This window comes from Armigeres subalbatus, chromosome 3 (genome assembly GCF_024139115.2).
Source record: "Armigeres subalbatus isolate Guangzhou_Male chromosome 3, GZ_Asu_2, whole genome shotgun sequence".
NCBI lineage: Eukaryota > Metazoa > Arthropoda > Insecta > Diptera > Culicidae > Armigeres > Armigeres subalbatus.
The window spans coordinates 297,106,826-297,132,158 of NC_085141.1; the positions used below are offsets into that span (position 1 = coordinate 297,106,826).

General features: G+C 42.2%; 1 protein-coding gene across 1 annotated transcript in view; it reads right to left on the reverse strand.

Moving 5' to 3' along the window:
- LOC134224922 (uncharacterized) overlaps positions 1-25,333 on the reverse strand; it is a 356,688-nt gene that overhangs the window by 209,915 nt on the left and 121,440 nt on the right. The window contains exon 3 of the mRNA XM_062704579.1: positions 8,644-8,998. Coding sequence (XP_062560563.1) covers positions 8,644-8,988 — 345 coding nt within the window. The 5' untranslated portion in view covers positions 8,989-8,998. The remainder of the gene's footprint in view (positions 1-8,643; positions 8,999-25,333) is intronic.

Here is a 25,333-nt window from a genome sequence, read left to right on the forward strand (position 1 = left end):
TCTGCTTTATACTGTCGAACGAAACTAATTATAAGAATGTAGATATAATGTTCATGTAATTTCTGAGTTATAGTATTTCATATCATGGATGGAGGTTTATTGCTTGTCAGACTTTTGTTTTTGCAAAAAGGGATAACAATGTTAGCAGATATAAAAACAAGACAACACCCGGTTCACTGTTTAACGTGGTTTAACTGACTGTTGCCTGGCTTCTAATAGCTTACTTTCTTAACAAATGTGTTAGATGGAAAGTATGAACAAATCTTTGTTCACTTTTCGAATGAATGTTTCTCTGTTTGGAACACAAATTAGTACATAAATTAGAACTTCAAAAGCAACGTTTTCATTCAGGCGATGCGCAGTGTTTTAAATATGTAATAGAACGATATGGTCAATTTATGTCTTAAGCACTTTATTTAAGTAAAAATCTGTGAATCTGATGCGAAGTTCAAAAATAACAAAACACAAGACAAAACCTGTTGATCTGTTGTAGAATAAATAGATTATTTGCACTGTAAACGGAAAAATTCGTATAGTCATTGCGTTTTCCTAATTTTCAGAAAGTACACATACACATTTGGTAAATCAACTGTACACTACTTCTTAACAACGGAATCAACGATATCAGTTGCATTTGATTCAAATCCATATGATATATGAGTGTCGTAATTATGTTTCACTAGACAACAATCTAAAAATAGGTTAAATAGCTATATCGAAAATGTTGTTCAAATATGTCCCACTTGCCCCATGTATGTTTAAACTCAAGGGCAAATGGAAATTGCCGATTTTGGCTTTAATCAAAACTTTTAAATCGTTTTCGATGTCACACAATTATTTAATTGCTCAAAATATTCACTTCCCTAATCAATGATGAATTTATAAATGACTATTTTGTTGTAAATCCATTGAATTAAAATAAAAGTAATAGATTTTGCCGGTAGTTCAAAGTCATGATTGAACAATACCATTAGTATGGTGCCGTAAATGTTTTTGATTCCAAATATTTTTGTGTCAGGTGAATTCGTTGATAGTTCTGCTTCATCTTTCTAGAACATTGTTATCATTAAAAACGTTCACCGATTAATCGGCAGCCATAGTACCCACTTACCCCGTATTTTCACTTGCCCCGGGGTACCTTATATAGATAGATAGATAGATAGATAGATAGATAGATAGATAGATAGATAGATAAAAAGATAAAAAGCAACGGTTTTTCATATGAAAGTGCACATTTTTAGAACCCCCTCCCCCTTCAAGAGTTACGTAATCTTTAGACATTCCCTAATACATGCTCATTAAACATCAATTAAATGTTATTAACTCTTATTTATGTTAATATTTACTTAAAGCACATGATTGGATAAATGCGTACTCTTACCCCACCCGATACGCACTTTTACCCCACCGGTGGGGTAAGAGTGCGTTTTTCACTTGTCTTGCAATAAGAGTTCTACTATAACGAATCTCAATAATTTCAATATTTTTTCCACTGGGTAACATAAAGGAAGAGTATATGAATCATCGACACTGATTTGATATGCAGAAGCTTGCTTGATAAGGGCCACATGATCGATTGAAAACTAAGTGCGTACTCTTGCCCCACTCTACTCTATGCCTCAAGGCTTCTGAACCTTCAAATTAAATATTTTAGTTAAGAAGTATATTCTTAACATATTTCATAATTTTGTTTCGATTAAGGACTGTTCAGTTTATAAAGAGGACACGCTGTATTGTCGATGTTTTTTGAACCATCAATCTTTTTAAAAATCTGTTTTGTTTCGTTGAATATATTATCTGACCTTCTAGACATGAAATCTAATTATCAACGAAACAATTCTAACTCAGAAATTTGAGATATTCATAACAATCTCAATTTCCCCTGTCATAAGACGAGTTTTAAACAATCCCATTGAATTCCACCACTTAAGTGGTGGAATTCAATGGGATTGTTTAAAACTCGTCTTATGACAGGTGAAAACATTCCACTAAAAAGCTCAAAATAATTTTCTTATCAATCTCAATTTGTTGGATTTTCAACAGCTAAAACCGTTTATATTCCGTTTTCGGGCTGCCACAGGCTCTCATGTTTCTGGATATCGACAAATCATTGACAGTGTGTTTCTTTCTGATCTTCTTAATGATTTTGTTTACATCCAAATTTTCATTTTTTTATTATGATTGTTTATTTAGCTTATAAAACAATATGTTGAGAAACTTATGTTTACGCGAAATTCGAGAAGCTTTGACAATAGGCGCCATTTTGCTGGATATAAACTGTTTTACCTCTTTTCAAAAATTACAGTTGATTGACAGTGTATTATAATATACGATAAAGCAAATTATAATATACGATAAAGCAAATTCTATCATAATTGGCCAATCTGTCTGTTTTATATCGTCATGTAAAAGTGTCCTCTCAATAAACTGAACAGTCCTTAAGTGGATTGTTTTTGAAGATTTTTTTAATCTTTTGTCCCACAGCCCTTCATACACTGCCTGTGTTGGCTGTGGTGGATATGGTTCGATATGTTTTAATTTACTGCATATTATGTTTAATTCAAAGTCTCGGAATATAAATTTATACAATTATTATAACTATAGCAATATTTTTTTTTAATTAGAATTGTAATACGTCCGCCATTGCGCAATTTCGTCCGAGGTACCCTCAGGGGTACATGTACCCCAGGTTGAGAACCACTGTTCTAGAGGAATTTCCGGAAGATTTCCAGGGAGAACTTCCGGAGCAACTCCAAGGGGAATTTCCAAAGGACTTCTGGGGAAAAATTCGGGAGGAATTCTGGACAAACACTGTGGGAAGTTTCCGGACGAATTCCTGGGGAAATGCTTAGAGGAGCTTTGGGAATGTGAATGTGATTTCCAGAAAAATTCTAAAGAGAGATTTCCATAGGAATTCCGAGGGGTTCGAACTCCGAGGTGAATTTCCGTAGAAATTCCGAGAAGATTTTCCGCAGGATTTTTGAAAGATGAATCCGGATGAATTCCGGGTGAAATGGAATTTCCCAAGGATTTCCTCCATACGAATTCCGAGAGTAATTTCGGTAGGTATTCCTATGTGAATTTTCGTAGAATTCCGAGTAGAATTGCCGTAGGAATTACAATGAGTATTTCCGTAGGAATTTTGAGAAATTTCCGGATGGAAACCGAATTTCCGAAGGAATTTCCGGGATAACTTCTACCCAAATTTCTTGTGATTTCCCGAAAAAATTGTAGGTGGAACATTCGGAGAAACTCCAGGGGAATGTTTAAAGAAATATTTTAGGGAATTGCCGGATTATTACTGCGGAGAATTTCAAGAGGAATTCTGGGGAGTTACCGGAAAAAATCTTGGAAGAATAACCAAAGAAATTGTGGGACGAATATTTAAAAAAATCCTGGGAGAATATCCGGAGTAATTACTGGAACAATTTCCGAAGCAATCTCGCAGGTATTTAAATTATTTTAAAATAATTTTAGGATTCATCAGATAGGATAGCCTGATGAGTTCCAGGAGAAAATTTCAGGAAAATTATTGAAAAAGTTTTAGGATAATTCCTGGAGGAATTTTCCTGGAATTCCTGAAGAATTTTATTAGAGTCCTGAAGTAATTTTTAAGAGAATGTCTGAAAGTGTTTCGAAGGGAATTTTTTGAAGATTTCTTGAATGAATTCCCGTCAAAAAATTAAAAGAATTGCACAAAGCATCGATTTTTAAGATAATTGATCTTTGCGGTTTCACTTTTATTTCCACTATTGCTACCATTACCCTAAATGACTCAAGACATTTGTTATCAAAACAATCTTTCTAAAATGTTAAACCCCTTCTTAAAGACTAGTAGAGATATTGACAGAACATTTTTAATGAAGGTATAAAATAAGTTCGTGCTGACTGCTGATCCACGTCAGCGCGCCGTTTCCGACTGCAAATGGCGTAACGCCACCGGCTAGAAATGATGTATCATGCTGCCGTCGACAATAACATGTAAATCAGCAAACACGGTCTAACCGTAATGACATTTCTCAAATGAAACGAAATAATTTATTCCTCTGATACCCTTTGACGCTCAAATCACTATTTTGTTTTCTAAAATCGACCTGAAGACGTTTTGGTTAATTAAAATTTTGAATACATTTTTAATAACGCGATATTCTCATGAATAGTTGACAATTAAATTGCAGATTATCGAGGTTTGACTGTATTATATTTTCATTATTGATTTATCTTGATAACATAGGGGAGGAGGTTCGGTTGTGGGCACCGTTCGGTTATGGGCACCCCTATGTATCTTTTGACAGATAAGAGATGCTGTCATTCTGACAACCGTCATTTGTTTGCTATAATAGCACGATGTTTTGTGCTCAATATCAAACCGGATGGGCATCTCTACTTTGAACTAGAAACAAATAAATTTTTCGTACAAGAAAAACAACACGAAAGTTTTTTGGCTTTTTCAAAGTGTCATAAATTAAAAAGTGAGTTCTAATGCGTATTTACACAGTAAATTTAATCTATTTTAAGGCCCAATGTCGATTGCCATCAAAATTTTAGCGCAAATTTTTTTTTCTTCTCGTTCCAAAAAGGCTGCGAAATTCGGTTGTGGGCACCCTCATTTTATTGATAAATCATTCAATATCGTTTTACTTGTCCCTTAACTTATTTTAATAACGTTTTAAGGCAGTTTTTATAATTAGTTTGACATAATTGTTCGAAATAATGAGTTTATTTAATATTTTTGTTCTTTGGGCATGTCTAGTCATTATACACACACTTTTTGGAAAAAAAACGTTGACCGATTTGCTTGCAACAAGTTGCATTCGACGGGGAATGCTTTCCCATTGTTTCCCATTGAAAATTGGTCAGATCGGACTATGGGATCAAAATTTATGGCCAAAATATATTTTTTTTGAAATGAACGAGAAAGGCACTATTGCCGCTAGGGTGATTAATCAGGATTTTTTCTGACTGTGATGCATACCAATAAAACGTAAATCAATGAAAAATTAAAACCCATTTACATAAATTAAAACCCATAAAGTGCTATTTTAGACCTTTCTTATGTGATTTTTTTCAACATCCTCCTTAATGCAGGGAGGCATCATCACTTTTTTTTTTAGCGTCTCCTGGCTTTTAGAATGAATAAACTATTCCTTGTCTTTAAATCTGGGTGGTTTTTATTCATGCTTCTTTATTTTTAGCTAAGTTTTCAAGGGTGCCCACAACCGAACCACGAAAGGAAAATGTCCAAAAATGTCAAATTTTCTAAATTATCAATATTTTTTTCTAAATCGATGAAATCATATTATTTCTTTGCTAGTAGTAAGGTTATAAGTTTAGCTTTCGATTGCTATGCAAATGTCGACATAAGATCAACCAGGGCCAAAGTTATGGACTAAACACAAAAGGGTGCCCAGGTCCACAACCAAACATCCTCCCCTACTTATAAATTTGTTATCTATAATCATATGGCAAATGAGCCTTCCAAATAAATGATAGTTTTAAAAAACTTTGTCATATTTATTGTATTATTTGAATTTTAATTTATTAAAACTGTATGTACTCGCCACTTTATTATCTCTTTCGTCTGTGGAAGCTGTTTCGGTTCCGAGTGCATCAACAGACAATCATAACATAAAAAACTTGTCGACGTGGCCAGGTGTGTGGAGCAAATCTGGTCCACCTAATTGTAGATTGTGGCAGAATTTATAATGACTGTGGATATGTTAATCTCTGCAACACCATCTATGTTATGCTATGCTATTAAAATTTTTAATTTTATTTATAAATGTGTAGAACTTTTAAAATAAATTTTAAAAATGATGTCATTTGAAATTCATGAAGTTTGATACCCATACACCCCCGGAAATAATTATAACGCATTCGCTGATTTCAATACAAAATGGTCATGTTTGAGGATCAAAATCTCGGTTTCTAGCGATTACATCGAGGACATATTTGGCATCCCATCCTAAAATGACCTAAATTTTCGATTAATGGTTTTTTTTTTTTATGCATGTTTACTGACAAGGCACGTTTCAATTTCCAGGGGTGTATTGCCTTGACCGGATCGGTTCTATTTTTGGCAGCTAACATCACGGGCAACATCCGTAATCAACCGGTTTTCCATCTTCAGGCCTTCTGAACGATCCTTCTTCTCTAATACATAATGCCTGGCAATAGTGGCCAGGAATTAGAATTATTTATTTCGTTACACTCAAGAAACCATAACTGACCGAATTTGACTCAGTGACTTCTGGAACAACACCGACTACAGGAACATTTTCGTACACATATTACGTAAGCATTTGTGGGGGAAGGGGCGTTATCTTACGCACCATATAAATAAAAAAAATCATATGCATGAAAGAAATCGTACAAGGGACGGAAAAAACCAGAAAAATTGCTTAGGTAATAAGTGTTTCGTTTTTCGATTGAAGTGCGTAGGTCAAATCAGTAATTCACAATTTACATGTGAAGTTATTTTGTATGTTCTGACATTTTTAACAATGTATTTTATAAGGTGTAGCTTATTAAAATTTCAGCAATACAGTCGGTAACGGAGTTAGTAGCGGCATTGAATCATTCCACCCGGTATGCTGCTTTGTAACCCCTTTGTAGTTCTGTCATTTTCGTTGTTCAAATACGGTACATATATGAAGTCTGAAATGACACACATAATAAATTCACCATAACCCCACCATCCCAACATAATATTGCACCGATTTCGAGAAAATTGAAAACTGCTCTAAACCAAAACCGACCGGGATCATAACTTCAAATCGGCATGGTCCGAAGAGTGACCCGAATACTGGATCTGCAAGGTTCCGCGAAGCGAAGGCCCGCGCAAAGTCAATTTAGGAATGTAATATAGCTTTGAGCAATGGAACACGATTTATTCATCTTATCTTACTACCGGTTGTTACCGGGCACCGCGCTCCGAACGTGATATTGCCGTTGAAATTAATGATAGACATAAATTAGACAGCTTGTACGCGCGCGCGCGCCTCCGAACCGATCCAAACGTTCTATGTTGGTTGGTATAGCACGTTTGGAAATCGCAGAAAAAAAAAGCTCACGACAACACGAGCAGCACCGCCACTCGATTCGAATGGACCAACAACCAACCATTCCGATGCGAAGAAGCGATTGGATTCTGCAGAATTGGCTGGACGTCTGCGATGATGGTGGTTTTGCTGCTGCTACTCGCACCCGCATTGTATGCCAATTTGAATTTGTAATCGAACGGGTATTTGTAATTTGATTGCGCGCACGATCGGATTTACATTTTCCATGCAGAAGTCCTATTGCGGTAGGATTGCGGTTGCGGTATTGGTACTATTTTTGTACAAGAAATGGGATTTTGGAAAATTGTTTTCAGAATTTTGTGTGTTTGAAGTTCAGCGAAGCATCTGAATATGAGATATCGTTCGCGCTCAAGTTTTGTGTTATCAATCACTAAAGTTTTATGTTTCATATCTTGGAGTTGCTAGATAATGATTCTTTTGTTTGGTATCAACGCCAACGCGATTTCCTTGGAGAATTCCATCAATAGCTTGTTGGTATTACATTGTAATGAGAAAATAAAGTAAATGACATGCAATAAAAACTGAAAAACCAATACCCATCTGCAATTTAACGGGGTCCGCAACACTCAACGAAGTAACGATCCGATCAGAGCTAGGAAATGGGAAAATCATTTCGTTCTCTTAATTCGACATCGAATGCTTAACTTTTTTTTCCATTACAACCCCATACTGCCACAATCTACCACGCTGCTATGACGGCTGCAAAACTTTCATCGACGAGAGGCCATGATTGGTGACTCCGATGGCACACCGATATATTCTCTCTCTTATTTCTGTCGAATCCAGCATCAGCCGTCTATATAGTGTTCCACCACCGCCACCATGGGACGACGACGACTACGACGGATAGGGAAATGCATCGTGGGGGTGGCAATCGGGGTGGTGACAGGACGACGTCACGAGGGACAGCCCAGATGACAGTTTCAAGCGGAAATGAAACTTTATTCGAAATGATTTTCCCATTTTTCTCCAATCATTTGCACGTCATATTTCGTTTATCAGATTGACTTAATCTAATAAACTTTTTCATCGCTACGCTTGATAATAACGTTCGCTGCGCTGGTGCGCGCAGATTGCTCGTTGTCGTTAACGTCCTCATCACGGCCAGTCGATGCATAGTGGTTACAAATGGGATTTTATATCATATTGTGGCTGTCTGTCTAGAGGATTACTATTTTTATGTAATTTAATTTTTTTTAATCAAATTGCAAAAAAAAACTTCAATCTGTGATTTTGCATTCTTATTCCAAATGACCAAAACTAGAAGCAACACCTATTACAACATATAAGTTTCCCATTCGAACCACTATGCACATATTTTCCAATAGCTAACGATATCGCTCGAATTGCATCAAAGTTTCTGGATCGGGCCCGGAGAAGTGCTCATCAGTGTGCGAGAATTGATGCTGCCGATTTGCATAATAATTAAAATCAATGATATTCATGACCGACGAGAACTGACATACACACTCATCGACCTCTCTTCACCCTTTCTTCGAAACTTCTCTACGGACCTGACCATAAAAGCAACTGTATTCCAAACAAATCGCCATCCACTTACCACTCGCATCTGGGACACTTTCTTGTAGCCCACGTAGGAGAATATGTGACCGAGAATTTCGACGGGTAGATCCAGCAGGTTCAGACTATCATCCGGTGGCGTACTGTGCTGGTGTGAACTGAGCGCCACCGGTACCACTGCCAAGCCGCTGCTACTACTGGTGGCGGCGGTGGCATTTGTGACACTGATGCCATTGTTGTGGCTTTGTGTGGAGGATCTGTTCGTCGCGGAAGGCTGGCTGGAGTTGTTGCTGCTGCTGCTAGTGATGGCGGCTGATGAGGAGCGAAACAGGTAGAGAGTACATTCCTCCGTCGTGGCACCGGTCATCTGACGAGTGGATACCATCGTAGTTTCGCTGGAAAGGGAAAATTAAATGTTGGTTTTATTAGTTGATGCGATAATCAGGAATGGCGTATGGAATTGAAAACAGAATTTTGAGTTTATTCGGGAAACAAATTGAAATATGATATTCAAATTAATGCCTCAAATATCAGAAATTAAATATTATATAACTGGCATTTATCCTCAGGATAAACCAGTCGTTCCGAACGTTTTCGGGATCGCGAACCACATTACGATTAACCAAATGGCCTACGGCCCCCTGAATATGACATGCTGAAATCAACAACAAACACATATTCTTAAGTCATTTTATATCAGAATGCTAATAATTATAATTGAACGTATTTTGCATAGAACGCAAAGCATTCGCGAAATCCAGGTTTATGGTTCTGTTTTGTACGGTCGGTAAGTCAAAATTTAACGAGTTCGTACAATTCCATTTAACTCCAGCACTTGTTTGTACCGTTGACAAAAACGGTTTTTCGACCTCAACAGTAAGGCCATCTTCAGTATCGCAGCAGCAGGGGCAGCAGGGACTATGTCCAAGGGCTTGACGATTCCTCCCCATGCCATCTGCGAGTTGTGGCGCCTGCCTAGGATGTGGTGGGGTTTGACAGTGGGCCCTGTTAAACCTCTATAAAAAGCTGCATGTATCCGCAAGTAAGCTCCGCCAAAGCGACCGTGTGCCGCTCAAAGCGCACAAGCCCAAGTCCTGGTGTTAGGTGGGACGCTAAACAGCCCTGACACGACGGCCCTCCGACAAGACAGGAGGTTTGCGCAGGCCCAATAAGCCGCCTTTAAAAACAACTATTACGAACGACATAGAAGATAATACGACTCGATACAATCGGCAACGACCTAGGCGACGAATAAAGGATCACGATTGGAAGCTTGGAACATGGAACTGCAAGTCGCTAGGCTTCGCAGGTTGCGACAGGATAATCTACGATGAATTACATCCCCGCAACTTCGATGTCGTAGCGCTGCAGGAAATCTGCTGGACAGGACAGAAAGTGTGGAAAAGCGGGCATCGAGCGTCTACCTTCTACCAAAGCTGCGGCACCACCAACGAACTGGAAACTGGCTTCATAGTGCTGGGCAAGATGCACCAACGCGTGACTGGGTGGCAGCCAATTAGCACAAGGATGTGCAAGCTGGAAATATAAGGCCGTTGCTTCATCTATAGCATCATCAACGTGTACTGCCCACACGAAGAGAGATCCGACGACGAGAAAGAAGCGTTCTATGCGCAGCTGGAGCAGACATACGATGGATGCCCACTGCGGGACGTCAAAATCGTCATCGGTGACATGAACGCTCAGGTAGGAAGGGAGGAAATGTATAGACCGGTCATCGGACCGGATAGTTTGCATACCGTATCGAACGACAACGGCCAACGATGCATAAACTTTGCAGCCTCCCGCGGAATGGTAGTCCGAAGCACTTTCTTCCCCCGCAAGAATATCCTCAAGGCCACATGGAAATCACCTAATCAAGTCAGGGAAACCCAAATCGACCACGTTCTAATCGACGGTAAATTCTTCTCCAACATCACGAACGTACGCACTTACCGCAGTGCGAATATTGAATCCGACCACTACCTCGTTGCAGTATGTCTGCGCTCAAAACTCTCGACGGTGATCAACACGCGTCGGAGTCGTCCGCCGCGGCTAAGCATTTGGCGGCTACAAGACGGTAGACTAGCCCAAGACTACGCGCAGCAGCTGGAAGCCGCACACCCAACGGAAAAGCAGCTAGGCGCAGCATCTCTTGAAGATGGCTGGAGAGATATTCGATCCGCCATTGGAAGCACCGCAACCGCCACACTAGGCACGGTGGCACCGGATCAGAGAAACGACTGGTATGACGGCGAATGTGAGCAGTTAGTTGAGGAGAAGAATGCAGCATGGGCGAGATTTCTGCAACACCGCACGAGGGTGAACACGATACAAACGGGCGCGGAACAGACAAAACTCGATTTTGCGGAGGAAAAAGCGCCAGCAGGAAGATCGAGTCCGTGAAGAGACGGAGGAACTGTACCGCGCTAATAACGCACGAAAGTTCTATAAGAAGTTGAACCATTCACGTAAGGGCCAAGTGCCACAGCCCGATATGTGCAAGGACACAAACGGGAACCTTCTTACAAACGAGCGTGAGGTGATCCAAAGGTGGCGGCAGCACTACGAAGAGCACCTGAATGGCGATATGGCAGACAATGATGGCAGTATGGTAACGAATCTCCAGGAAATTCAGGAGGAGATCGGCTGAAAACAACAAAGCCCCTGGAGTTGACCAACTATCAGGAGAGCTGTTTAAACACGGTGGTGAAGCACTGGCTAGAGCGCTGCATTGGGGGATTACCAAGGTTTGGGAGGATGGGGTTCTGCCGCAGGAGTGGATGGAAGGTGTCGTATGTCCCATCCACAAAAAGGACGATAAGCTGGATTGTAGCAACTACCGCGCAATCACATTGCTGAACGCCGCCTACAAGGTACTCTCCCAAATTTTATGCCGTCGACTAGCACCAATTGCAAAGGAGTTCGTGGGGCAGTACCAGGCGGGTTTTATGGGCGAACGCTCCACCACGGACCAGCAGAGAAATTCGGAGACGCATCATGGCTGCAAATCGTACGTACTTTGGACTCCGCAAGACGCTCCGATCGAATGGAGTTCGCCGCCGTACCAAACTGATAATCTACAAAACGCTCATTAGACCGGTAGTCCTCTACGGACACGAGACCTGGACGATGCTCGTGGAGGACCAACGCGCACTTGGAAGTTTTCGAAAGGAAAGTGCTGCGTACCATCTATGGTGCGGTGCAGATAGAGGACGGTACGTGGAGGAAGCGAATGAACCACGAGTTGCATGAGCTGCTGGGAGAACCATCCATCGTTCACACCGCAAAAATCGGACGATGCGGTGGACCGGGCACGTAGCCAGAATGTCGGTCAGTAATCCGGGCACAAGAAGGTGAGGTGCGCAGCGGGCAAGGTGGATCGATCAGGTGGAAGATGACTTGCGGACCCTCCGTAGACTGCGTGGTTGTCGACATGTAGCCATAAACCGAGCCGAATGGAGAGACTTCCCATCCAGGTTTAGCAGGTAACTCTCGACTTTTAGAAGCTCGGTCGGGATTCCGTCCTTTCCAGCGGTCTTACTGTTCTTTAGCTCTCAAACAGCCTTTCGCACTTCGACTAGCAAGGGTGGCTCTTTTTGTTGTCTATCATCATCAATCCTAGTTCTGTATATGTCCTTTCTGTCCAATTATCCATTCAATCACGGGCTTGGTTGTCTTATGGCTAGCATTTCTGTCTCATATGCAGGAAGACGTGTGTTCAATCCCAGGATCCTCCAAAAATAATGAACACCCTTCAAATATATGAGGATAATGGATGACCGGTAATATGTCTAAAATACGAATCAAGTTCGTTTTATTCGACTTCAACATTTCGTGATGTTACAACGCAAGGTGCTCTAAAAACAGGTTTTTCAATGCGTTGTAACGTCACAAAACAGTATACCACTTTAAAATCAATTTTAGCGTTTTCGATCCGTATAGTATGATATTGCACCAAAATGAAAAAGATTTAAGTTCAACAATGTATTAGATGAAATCCTGGTTTTTGATCAATGGCACGGAGCGTTAATTCCAATGTCCAGATTTGCAAACTAGAACATATACATATTATGGCTTCTTTTTAAGATTCCACCAAGTAGAAACAAAAAGCTGATCGTTTGAGCATAATACACAGTGCTTGGTCTTATGTAAAAATTGCGGCATAACTTTATGTTCAGGGTTTGCAGAAATCGCTCTCAATAGATAACGAACAACGATAAAAGAGAGGCAAAAACTGTTCCGAATCATAACAAGCCATGATAACAAATTTATGCGAAAAAACAGAATCGGATAGGCAGCCCCCACAGAAAAATGGTGATTCTCGCTTTGTTTTCGCTCCTTTCGTGTTGGTTACGGAACAGCTGTGTAGAACAAGCTGAAATGCATCATCAAGCTTTCTAAAAGGAATTCCATGACAGCTTGCGAAAAAAGTTTCTCGCGATATGCTACATATCGTATATGTATACAGAGATGATAAGTGAGAAACTCGCTCTTTCTCTTTAGGATTCAATCCGTGTTTATGTTAGTACCTTTATTTACTTTACAGAGAATAATTCATCAGATTTTTTACTTGCCCTGCATATACTGACGGAAATGGGTGATATCGCCGAAATACTACTTCACCTTATGTCACATCGACTGAAAAATTTGCTTACTGTATTTATATTGATATGTTCATCCTGCAGCTGAACACAAATTGAGCCAATTTGTCCAGATATCTTACATGCTCCGTAGGCTTTATGACTATGAGGAATATTTTTCCGTGACGTTACAAACAGAAACTCAAAACCAAAACAAAGCTTTTTTCGAGCACAAAGAGTACAAAGCAATTTTAAATTAAAAGCTTATATGTACTTCTCAGAAAATTTAAAACAGTCAATTTTTCGTGACGTTACAACGCTTTTTTGTGACAGATTTTACTTTGGCAAAATTCAGATTTCTTACAACTTTAAATCAAATTTTTCATAGGGCATTGATTCTATAGTTTTTCATCTTTGAAAAGGTGAGAACAGATTGCAAATTGATGCAGCAGAACCTAAATACGTATTCCCATGGTAAGACTATCTATAATCATCTAACCGATACTGGTGGTTTCTATCCTGTTTATTTGTTTATTGTTTACGGCTGCAAACCAGTTGGCTCAAAGGTTACCCGGCCTACGTTCAGCAATGGGTATCTTCGCCACGTGAACCACGGCGAGGACATTGCAGGAATCAATGATCGATTGGCTGAAGTGGATCGTGCAGCAAACATCCGTCCTACCGGTTGCATCACATGAGCGTGAGACACACGGTGCCGAATGCAGAGCAGCGTTGGGCCATTCAAGAGCCACTCGAAAACCAAAATATCGAATCTCATAATAAATAGACTGCGTGACCACAGACATAAATTGATTGTTTGGAATTATCATCAAATCACTTCTTGAGTATTCTAGAATATGCTTAGTTTTGCCTTTTTGTGCATGAAAAGTAAATGAAAAGCTAGGTTCACCTTGTTTATATAATAACGACTCCACATAAAGTTTAAATCACACTGACAGGATGCAATTTATTCGTAATCAAAATTCCCATTATCTTGGAACAAGTCAACAAGCTTTCAAAATGTAAAATCATCGCGTAAAAAAAGTAAATTCCAGCTTCGGAGTAATTTACTAAGCATAAAAAGCAACGACCAAAACGACGTCATCAAAGCTTAACTCCATAGTTTCTTCCAGAAAGAAGACTTACGAAACGTCCAGGACACATGCAATAACAACCCCATCACGGTTTCTCCTTAGCTTAGCGGCTCCGTGCCGGCTAATCACGTATTCGTACACGTCACGTTTGCACAAAGCATGGCATTTAAATTTCATTACCTACTGTGTTGTAGCAAATCTTCTACATATATTCCGTTACATGCCCACCATGCTCCGCTGGCCCGGTTAACCGGGATGATGACGCTTGGGTGGCCAGGAATCTAAAAGCGTGCAAAATATAAAAGGTAAGCGCTACCATTCCCATCCGCCCGTACGCCCACGTGCCGTCAAAAAGTCAAACTCGTCGTTGGCGCTTGCAACCGAAGCATGACGAAACTTCTACGGCGTCATCCCTCGCCGAAATGGGGGATGCTACTCATTCTGGGAAATTCCTTCTTTTTTTTGCTTCCCTTTTGCTGAATCGAAATTTTCCGAATCATGTCTCCGTTTCGTTGGATTACATGCGTCTTTACTGCGGAAGAGGTGGAACAAAGTGTGTTAAAGTTTTATACCGATCAGATCAGCAAGCAAAAAAACAGATCCAGCAAGAATTAAGAAGTCACCATAGTTTGTTATTCGCCTTTGTGATAATACCACATATGGAAATTAGGAAAATTGCTTGGAATTTCCATTTCTGTTTTTATATTGCGATTAAATCCCTCCCAATCATATTGCTTTTGGCGAAAATAAAATCGATCAGAGTTCGCATTTTTTGGAGAATGCAGAGGATACTCTCATTGTGCAATTGCATACAACAATCAATGCCTTTTTATTCTCCAAATTAATTTGCAAATCGAATGGTTAGCAATTGCACATTGGTGATAAAATCTACAAACTACAAATCTGGATCCAATTGTGTATTGTCTACACCTGTCTATATGGCGATTTTGTGCTATTCCATTCCAAATCGATTGGCCAAGTAAAGTCCGAACCATTAAATATGATAACACTGTTGAGGTACTGTTGAAATACTCATTAGTAAAGTTGCAACGGCGTAGATAAAATAAGTTTTATAATTTAATTCATCTAACATGCCGGTAGTTGGATTGAACTGTTTATACGATTCATGCAAATTATTTGATGTTTCGGACGAATTCTAACATGAATTTGTAACCGTGAGATAAAAAATGTGGCGATTCCCTTATATTTTATCGTTCCAATCTCCCAAAAGAAGCAACGAAAATTTACTATTCCTGTAGGAAAAAACCTCGTTACTATACCACATTGATTGTACAGCAATCTGAAGCTGAAAACCGCTAATGCAAAAATCATTATTCATTTTGATTTCTTTGGTGTAAATTTTATTTCTACAATTTACTCCAGGCTATGCTCTCGTGCAAACTTTGCCGTTGCACTCGAGTTAAGATGGATACGCTAGAAAAACTATCTCCCGGAAAAAAAAGTCGTGCCCATATATCCCAACTGTGAGTTGCAACTTTTGTCGCTTCTGTAAGATGGGAGGACAACCCCGCCTCCGGAGCAGTTACCTGTTCCAAATTGCGGAAGAAGCGATCCGGTACCATATTTATATTGCCACCTAACTTTGGCGGATAGCATCTCTCAGCCAGTGAGTGTGCGCCGCCAGTGCAGATCGGAGGGTGGGCTGGGGTACTTCATTTTCCCGATGTGACACTCCCAAGAGCCGTGAAAAATGATGGGAAGAACCTCAATTTAGGATCGAAAGTTCTTCCACGTTCTCATCAACCCTGCATGTGCAGCAGCTAGGCAGGATCGAGACTCGGGAGCAAACTTTCCCGTTCACGTTTACTCGAGAAATCCCATAGCAGCACAATTCAGGTAAGTTGGTACATTCTTCTACAGCACCGTGCTTCTACTTACCGCAATACCACCCGCAGCTCGGTGGTAGGTTTGCTTAGTGTGTACCGTTGCTGGATAGGATAGCATGAATCAGACACAACTTTTGCTCGGTTCCATCTGTGTTTGCACCGCTACATACCATCGCACACGGTGATCCCGAAAGGTTACAAATGTAGTCTTTCTCGATTCTTTCAGGGAGGAGAAACACCCTTGAAAATTGAATCCTAAACTAAATTCGCTTTATTTCGAGATTAGAATTCTTTAATTCAAATCAAGCATGATTTTTGGAAACGTCGTATGTCCAAATGAGTGACTCTCTTTCATTACTCTTTTTTTTTGCTAATATCTAGGCAAGTTTTGCATTTGTTGCCATAGGTTCACCTCAGTAGCTAGACAAAGTTATTTTATAGATCTATGCTGAAAATTCCAAAGTAAATGTAAGTATGATTATGCAAGAATGAAAAGAGAAAGTAAACAAAGAGAACCTCTCTATATGACATTCGATATTTTCAAAAATCAGGCGAGAAATGCTTTACGTTACCTAAATATTGAATAGCTACCCTGGGGCCTCATAGCGCATCTCGACCCGACAGCACTTTTACACAACAGTTTACATGGTCAGCTCGCTTCAAGTCGAGATGCGCAATGCCACCTTCAGTTTGAAATACCTATAACTAAACTATTGACTGTGTGTTAGCTGTCACACATTACAAATATATCAGCTTACCTGGATATTTTTGTTGCTCTACTAGCACAGCAACGCTCAGATATGCAGAGTAAGCTGAATGACTTGACCAAACGGTCTTCTACGGCGGCGGATCCGACCATCAACGTCAACAAGACCAAATGTAAAAGCCAAATCGTTTGATATCAAGACGAACAACAACTCAAACTTCAAGTCCACCTCGCACATGGTCCATGTTTCATGTCCGTATAGGAATACCCCCAAGTAACCCGTCTCTCCGCATGACACCTTCTAGCACAGTGTTGAACAACAGGCACGAAAGTTCATCTTGTCAGGGGTCGTTCAACAATGATGTCACAGGTTTTAGGGGGGGAGGGGGTCTAGTTCATGGCGGGATTCGAACGAACTGGAGTGTTCGCCCGAAATCTTCACAGGGAAGATCCATAAAGTACGTCACGCAAAATTTGGCTATTTTCAACCCCCCCTCCCCCCTTCGTCACACTTTTTGTATTAAACCTCTAAAATTTTTGTATGAGTCGTCACGCTGTTCGGAACCCCCCCCTCCCCCCTAGGAGCGTGACGTACTTTGTGGATGGCCCCCACACAGTTTTGCACACCATCTATCGTTACTATGATCAGTCTGGTAAGCTTCCCAGCAAAGCTGTTCTGGTCCATAATTCTCCATAGCTCTACGCGGTCTATACTTTCGTATGCCGCCTTGCAATCGATGAACAGATGGTGCGTTGGGATCTGGTATTTTTGAAGGGTGTACGGCAATAAAGATCTAGTCCGTTGTCGAGCGGCCGTCAACGAAACCAGTTTGATAATTTCCCACGAAGAAAGATGATCTGGGTCTGGGATATCAATTTGTAGGCGGCATTAAGAATGGTGAACCTTCCTTCCACTCCTCCGGTAGCTGTTCACACGTCGCCAACCACGCAGTCTACGGAGGGTCCGCAAGTCATCTTCCACCTGATCGATCCACCTTGCCCGCTGCGCACCTCGCCTTCTTGTGCCCGTCGGATCGTTATCGAGAACCATTTTCACCGAGTTACTGTCCGACATTCTGGCTACGTGCCAGGGATGGAATGCTCCTCAGAGCAAATCAGGAGAAGAAAAAAAATGCTCACTGCTCTCGACACACGAATCTTTGCTCTTCTCTTTTGTACTTTTGCGTTTCTCTCTTTTTCGGGTTGCTCCGAAATATATTCATTTCTCAATGATAACTAAATGGTTTGACTCAATGAGGTGAGGAAAAAGTTGCTCATTGAGTATCTTTGAGCCTCTTTTCTCGAAGGACGGAATCGGTGGTGGCGAATAAATTTATGATAATTAGTTGGCTAATCTAAAGGGTAGCCAGTAGGTAATTGTATTTATCGTGTTTGTTTAGAAAACAATTCAATCACTGTCATAATGCGGGTTAAGGACTGCTTCATTTTATTTTTACACGTTGAAGACATTCTCTTGAAAGAGCTTAGTATATTTTAATCAAAATTGAAGCAGTCGAACAAATCTTGTATTTATCGGTCAAAATGGTATACACTGGGGTCATGCGGTTTAATAAGACCGATTTGCAAGATTTCCTCACCAATCGATTCGGCTTGGGCTCCGCTGTGTATTCAAAAAGTTTGCAAATCTGGTGGGGGAGCTGGAAAACTGTCTAAATACAATATTAGGGCCAGTTGGGAGAAAACCCAATGCGATCGCACATAAAATGATCTAGAGTGCGGCGCTGCAATGAACACAACAATTGACAGGAATGCAAAATAATACAACCCCGAGCAAGCTCGGGTACGTTCAACTAGTCTCTATATACAAAAATGAGTTTGCATTTCCTTTGAGGCAATATAAATCACGAAGGAGTGGACCAATTTACAAGATTCTCTCAGTAATCGATTCGTCTTGGGATCAACTGTATTTGTACATACTAATAGCTGATCAATTTGCTGGGGAAAGTTGGGAAGTTGTCTAAATGCAACGGATTAATAAGTTCTGAAGAAAGCCATCAAACTCGGAACTGAAATCGATCTAGAGTGCGACGCCTCAATCAACTAAATGATTGACAGATCAAAAATAAAACCCGAGAGAGATCGGACAGTTCGTCTAGTATAAGATAATTTTGTCAATAATCTCTTTGCACTTCAAATTGTAATTGCTAACCAGATAAATGTTAAATTGCCTACATCAAGCTGCCTGTTGCTTAGAAGCAGTAAATAATTAATGTAAAGATAGAATGGTGTTCATTTCTACCCGTTCATGGATGCTATACACGGTCCCTATTCTTATGCTGGTCTCATAAAAGTACGAATGTGTAAGACTGTTGTGCGGGTAGCGATGGTATGACAGAAGTGTGCTTTCATTTAACTTGACGTTCAGTTGGAAAGAACAACAAAAATGATGCTCCTCAAAGAGGCTCATTGAGACAAACGGTTTCTCTCAAAGAGAGCCGCTCCTCATTTTTCCCACAACGAAGAGCATCTTTTTTGTATGTTTTGATCATATCCGTGATATGTTGTTGCTCACTTTTGATGAACTTTTTTTTGCTCATTGAGCTCATTGTGCGAGCAAATGCCAAGCCTGCGTGCCCGGCCCACCGCAGTCGTCCGATTTTCACGGTGTGAACGATGGATGGTTCTCCCAGCAGCTGATGCAACTCGTGGTTCATTCGCCTTCTCCACCATAGATGGTACGCAGCACTTTTCTTTCGATAACTCCAAGTGCGCGTTGGTCCTCCACGAGCATCGTCCAGGTCTAGGTCTAGGTCCAGGTCTAGGTACGATTTCCAGCCACTATGCGTCTCCGAATTTCTCTGTTGGTATCATTTTCGGCAGTCACCAGTGAGCCCAAGTACACAAATTCTTCTACCACCTCGATTTCGTCGCCAACGATGCCAACTCGCGGTGGGTGGCTCACATTGTCTTCTCTTGAACCTCTTCCTATCATGTACTTTGTCTTCGACGTGTTAATGACTAGTCCGATCCACTTGGCTTCCCTCTTCAGTCTGATGTAGGCTTCCTCCATCTTCTCAAAGTTGCGTGCCATAATATCTATGTCGTCGGCGGAGCCAAATAGCTGGACGGAATTATTGAAAATTGTACCACTCGTGTTAATCCCTGCTTTTCGTATTACCCCTTCCAAAGCGATGTTGAATAGCAGACACGAAAGACCATCACCTTGCCGTAACCCTCTGCGCGTTTCGAAGGGACTCGAAAATGCCTCTGAAACCCGAACTACGCACATCACCCGATCCATCGTCGCTTCGATCAACCGTGTCAGTTTATCCGGAAATCCGTGTTCGTGCATTAGCTGCCATAGCTGGTCCCGATCGATTGTATCATATGCGGCTTTGAAGTCGATGAATAGATGATGTGTGGGAACGTTGTATTCGCGACATTTCTGCAGTACTTGGCGAATGGCGAACACCTGGTCTGTGGTGGAACGTTCGCCCATAAAACCTGCCTGGTACTGCCCCACGAACTCCCTTGCAATTGGTGCTAGTCGACGGCATAAAATTTGGGAGAGTACCTTGTAGGCGGCATTCAGCATTGTGATTGCGCGGTAGTTGCTACAATCCAGCTTCTCGCCCTTTTTGTAGATGGGACACACGACACCTTCCATCCACTCCTGCGGCAAAACTTCCTCCTCCCAAATCTTGGTAATGACCCAGTGCAGCGCTCTAGCCAGTGCCTCACCACCGTGTTTAAATAGCTCTCCTGGTAGTTGGTCAACCCCAGGGGCTTTGTTGTTTTTCAGCCGGCCAATCTCCTCCTGGATTTCCTGGAGATCCGGAGCCGGTAGAATTTTGTCCTGCGCGAGTTCTCCCAGGTCCATCACCATACCGCCATCTTCGTCTGCCACATCGCCATTCAGATGTTCTTCGTAGTGCTGCCGCCACCTTTGGATCACCTCACGCTCGTTCCTAAGAAGGTTCCCGTTTATGTCCTTACACAGAATCTATGACAAAAGGTCGAAAGACAAAAGGTCGAAAGGACAAAAGGTCGAAAGACAAAAGGTCGAAAAGACAGAAGGTCGAAAGGACAAAACGTCGAAAGGGACAGAAGGTCGAAAGGACAAAAGGTCGAAAGGACAAAACGTCGAAAGGGACAAAAGGTCGAAAGGGACAAAAGGTCGAAAAAGACAAAAGGTCGAAAGGGACAAAAGATCGAAAAAGACAAAAATGTCGAAGGGGACAAAAGGTCGATCAAAGGTCGATTTTGTGTATTTCAAAGGAATTTTTGAAATGCATTTAACTTCAAGCAGAAATAACACTCATCTCATTAATCAAAGTTGAAGAATGAGCAATTTTCAAAGAAGGAGTAATGACTATGAAACAATATTATGAATATCTAGATCATGGTTTCCCAAACTGTGGGTCCCGACCCCCAGGGGGGTCGCGTGCGGATTGTTGGTGGGTCGCGCAGAACAAATATTAATTGCAGCTCGAATGCCGAACCTTTTGATCATTTTTTTCAGGAACATTATTTCAAGTTCAAACCGCATTTTATTTTAAATATCCATCACCACGCTATTTAATTTAAACATTTATGCCTAAATTTAGGGGGTTTGGTGTCAGGCCCTGCAAGCCAGCCTTTAAAAAATCATAAGCAACGAACAATCAACAAGAGAGTACGGACCGGAACCATCGGCGAAGACCACTGCGACGAAAAGGGACTAGCGATTGGAAACTCGGTTCGTTGAACTGCAAATCTCTCAACTTCATCGGGAGCACACGCATACTCGCCGATGTGCTCAAGGACCGTGGATTCGGCATCGTAGCGCTGCAGGAGGTTTGTTGGAAGGGATCAATGGTGCGAACGTTTAGAGGTAATCATACCATCTACCAGAGCTGCGGCAGCACACACGAGCTGGGAACAGCTTTCATAGTGATGGGCGATATGCAAAGGCGCGTGATCGGGTGGTGGCCGATCAATGAAAGAATGTGCAGGTTGAGGATCAAAGGCCGGTTCTTCAACTTCAGCATAATCAACGTCCATAGCCCACACTCCGGAAGCACTGATGATGATAAGGACGCATTCTACGCGCAGCTGGAACGTGAGTACGACAGCTGCCCAAGCCACGACGTCAAAATCATCATAGGAGATTTGAACGCTCAGGTTGGCCAAGAGGAGGAGTTTAGACCGACTATTGGAAAGTTCAGCGCTCACCGGCTGACGAACGAAAACGGACTACGACTAATTGATTTCGCCGTCTCCAAGAATATGGCCATTCGCAGCACCTACTTCCAACACAGCCTCCCGTATCGGTACACCTGGAGATCACCACTGCAGACAGAATCACAAATCGACCACGTTCTGATTGATGGACGGCACTTCTCCGACATTATCGACGTCAGGACATATCGTGGCGCTAACATCGACTCTGACCACTATCTGGTGATGGTTAAACTGCGCCCAAAACTATCCGTCATCAACAATGTTCGGTACCGACGACCGCCGCGGTACGACCTAGAGCGACTGAAGCAACCTGATGTAACCACTGCATACGCGCAGCATCTCGAGGCAGCGTTGCCGGAAGAGGTCACTCTTGAAGGGGCCCCTCTTGCAGACTGCTGGAATACAGTCAAAGCAGCCATTAAAGACGCAGCGGAGAACAACGTCGGGTATGTGGGAAGAAGTCGACGGAACGATTGGTTCGACGTAGAGTGCAGACAGATCCTGGAGGAGAAGGACGCAGCGCTGGCGGTCGCGCAGCAAGGTACTCGGCAGAACTTGGAACGTTATAGACGGAAGCGGGGACAGCAGACCAGCCTTTTCAGGAGAAGAAACGCCGCCTGGAAGAAGCGGAGTGCGAGGAGATGGAACAGCTGTGCCGTTCTCAAGAAACACGCAAGTTCTATCAGAAGCTCAACGCATCCCGCAAAGGCTTCGTGCCGCGAGCCGAAATGTGCCGGGATAAGGATGGGAGCATCTTGACGGACGAACGTGTGGTGATCGAAAGGTGGAAGCAGCACTACGAGGAACATCTGAATGGCGCTGAGAGTACAGGCAGTGAAAGTCAAGGCAGCGGAGGAGATGACTACGTCAGTTCAGCGGACGATGGAAGCCAACCAGCCCCCACCTTGAGGGAAGTTAAGGATGCCATCCAACAGCTAAAGACCAATAAAGCAGCTGGTAAGGATGGTATCGGAGCTGAGCTCATCAAGATGGGCCCGGAAAAGCTGGCCACTTGCCTGCATAAACTGATAGTCAGAATCTGGGAAAACGAACAGCTACCGGAGGAGTGGAAGGAAGGGGTTATATGCCCCATCTACAAGAAAGGCGACAAACTGGAGTGTGAGAACTTTCGAGCGATCACCATCCTTAATGCCGCCTACAAAGTGCTATCCCAGATCATCTTCCGTCGTCTGTCACCATTAGTGAACGAGTTCGTGGGAAGTTATCAAGCCGGCTTCGTTGACGGCCGCTCGACAACGGACCAGATCTTTACTGTACGGCAAATCCTTCAAAAATGCCGTGAATACCAGGTCCCAACGCATCATCTGTTCGTTGATTTCAAGGCGGCATACGACAGTATAGACCGCGTAGAGCTATGGAAAATTATGGACGAGAACAGCTTCCTGGAAAGCTTACCAGACTGATCAAAGCAACGGTGGATGGTGTGCAAAACTGTGTGAAGATCTCGGGCGAACACTCCAGTTCGTTCGAATCGCGCCGGGGACTAAGACAAGGTGATGGACTTTCGTGCCTGTTGTTCAACATTGCGCTAGAAGGTGTCATGCGGAGAGCCGGGTGTAACAGCCGGGGTACGATTTTCAACAGATCCAGTCAATTTATTTGCTTCGCGGATGACATGGACATTGTCGGCCGAACATTTGCAAAGGTGGCAGAACTGTACACCCGCCTGAAACGTGAAGCAACAAAAGTTGGACTGGTGGTGAATGCGTCAAAGACAAAGTACATGCTTGTGGGTGGAACCGAGCGCGACAGGGTCCGCCTGGGAAGCAGTGTTACGATAGACGGGGATACCTTCGAGGTGGTCGAGGAATTCGTCTACCTCGGGTCCTTGCTAACGGCTGACAACAACGTTAGTCGTGAAATACGAAGGCGCATCATCTGTGGAAGTCGGGCCTACTACGGGCTCCAGAAGAAACTGCGGTCGAAAAAGATTCGCCACCGCACAAAATGTGTCATGTACAAGACGTTAATAAGACCGGTAGTCCTCTACGGACATGAAACATGGACAATGCTCGAAGAGGACTTGCAAGCACTCGGAGTATTCGAGAGACGGGTGCTTAGGACCATCTTTGGCGGTGTACAAGAAGACGGTGTGTGGCGGCGAAGAATTAACTACGAGCTCGCCCAGCTCTACGGCGAACCGAGTATCCAGAAAGTAGCTAAAGTTGAAAGGGTACGACGGGCATAGCATGTTACAAGAATGCCGGACAGCAACCCTACAAAGATGGTGTTTGCTTCCGATCCGGCAGGTACGAGACGACGTGGAGCGCAGCGAGCGAGATGGGCAGACCAGATGCAGAACGACTTGGCGAGCGTGGGGCGTATTCGAGGATGGAGAGATGCGGCCTCGAACCGTGTATTGTGGCGTGAAATTGTTGATTCAGTGTTATCTGTCTAGATGTAGACTAAATAAATGAATGAATGAATGATTTATGCCTAAAAGCTGTCCCCTTAATGAAGTAAAATGAAAACGCTTACATTTTGACAAACAATACCATGTTCGTAATTTTTTGCATTTGTACATGTAAGGTAACGTGAATATTTTTATGTGGAAGAAGCCGAAACAGATGACATTCTGATTCAATTAATGCTTAATACTACTTGGTAAAATGCATTTTTTCATAGGTGGGTCGCGAGACATATAGAATTTTGCCAGGTGGGTCGCATACCCAAAGGTTTGGGAAGCTCTGATCTAGATAGTTCTGTTAGAGATAAAAAAGACGCCTGCATTAAAAATTCACCTGCGTGTAATACACATCAAAATGTGCGGCGTGCACCATTTTGACAAATCGAAGAGACATTTAGAAAACTCAAACATCCATCTATTAGTTGTACTCACTGAATGAATTTTATTCAATTGTTAAAAATTGTGAAAAATAAAAGGGCAGATTTTTTGACAACTATGTTACTCTGGTGAGAGATTGATTCTCCCCGTTACAGTTTCTTGTCTATTTCGATATTTTGTCCCTTCGTCTTTTTGATCTTATTGATATTTTTTTCGTTCGACCTTTTGTCCCGTTCGACCTTTTGTCCCTTTTGACGTTTTGTCCCTTTCGACGTTTTGTCCTTTCGACCTTTTGTCCTTTTCGACCTTTTGTCCCTTCGACCTTTTGTCTTTCGACGTTTTGTCTTTCGACCTTTTGTCCTTTCGACCTTTTGTCTTTCGACCTTTTGTCCCTAACCCCCTTACACATATCAGGCTGTGGCACGTGGCCCTTACGTGAACGTTTTAACTTCTCATAGAACTTTCGTGTGTTATTAGCGCGGTACAGTTGCTCCGTCTCTTCACGGTCTCGAT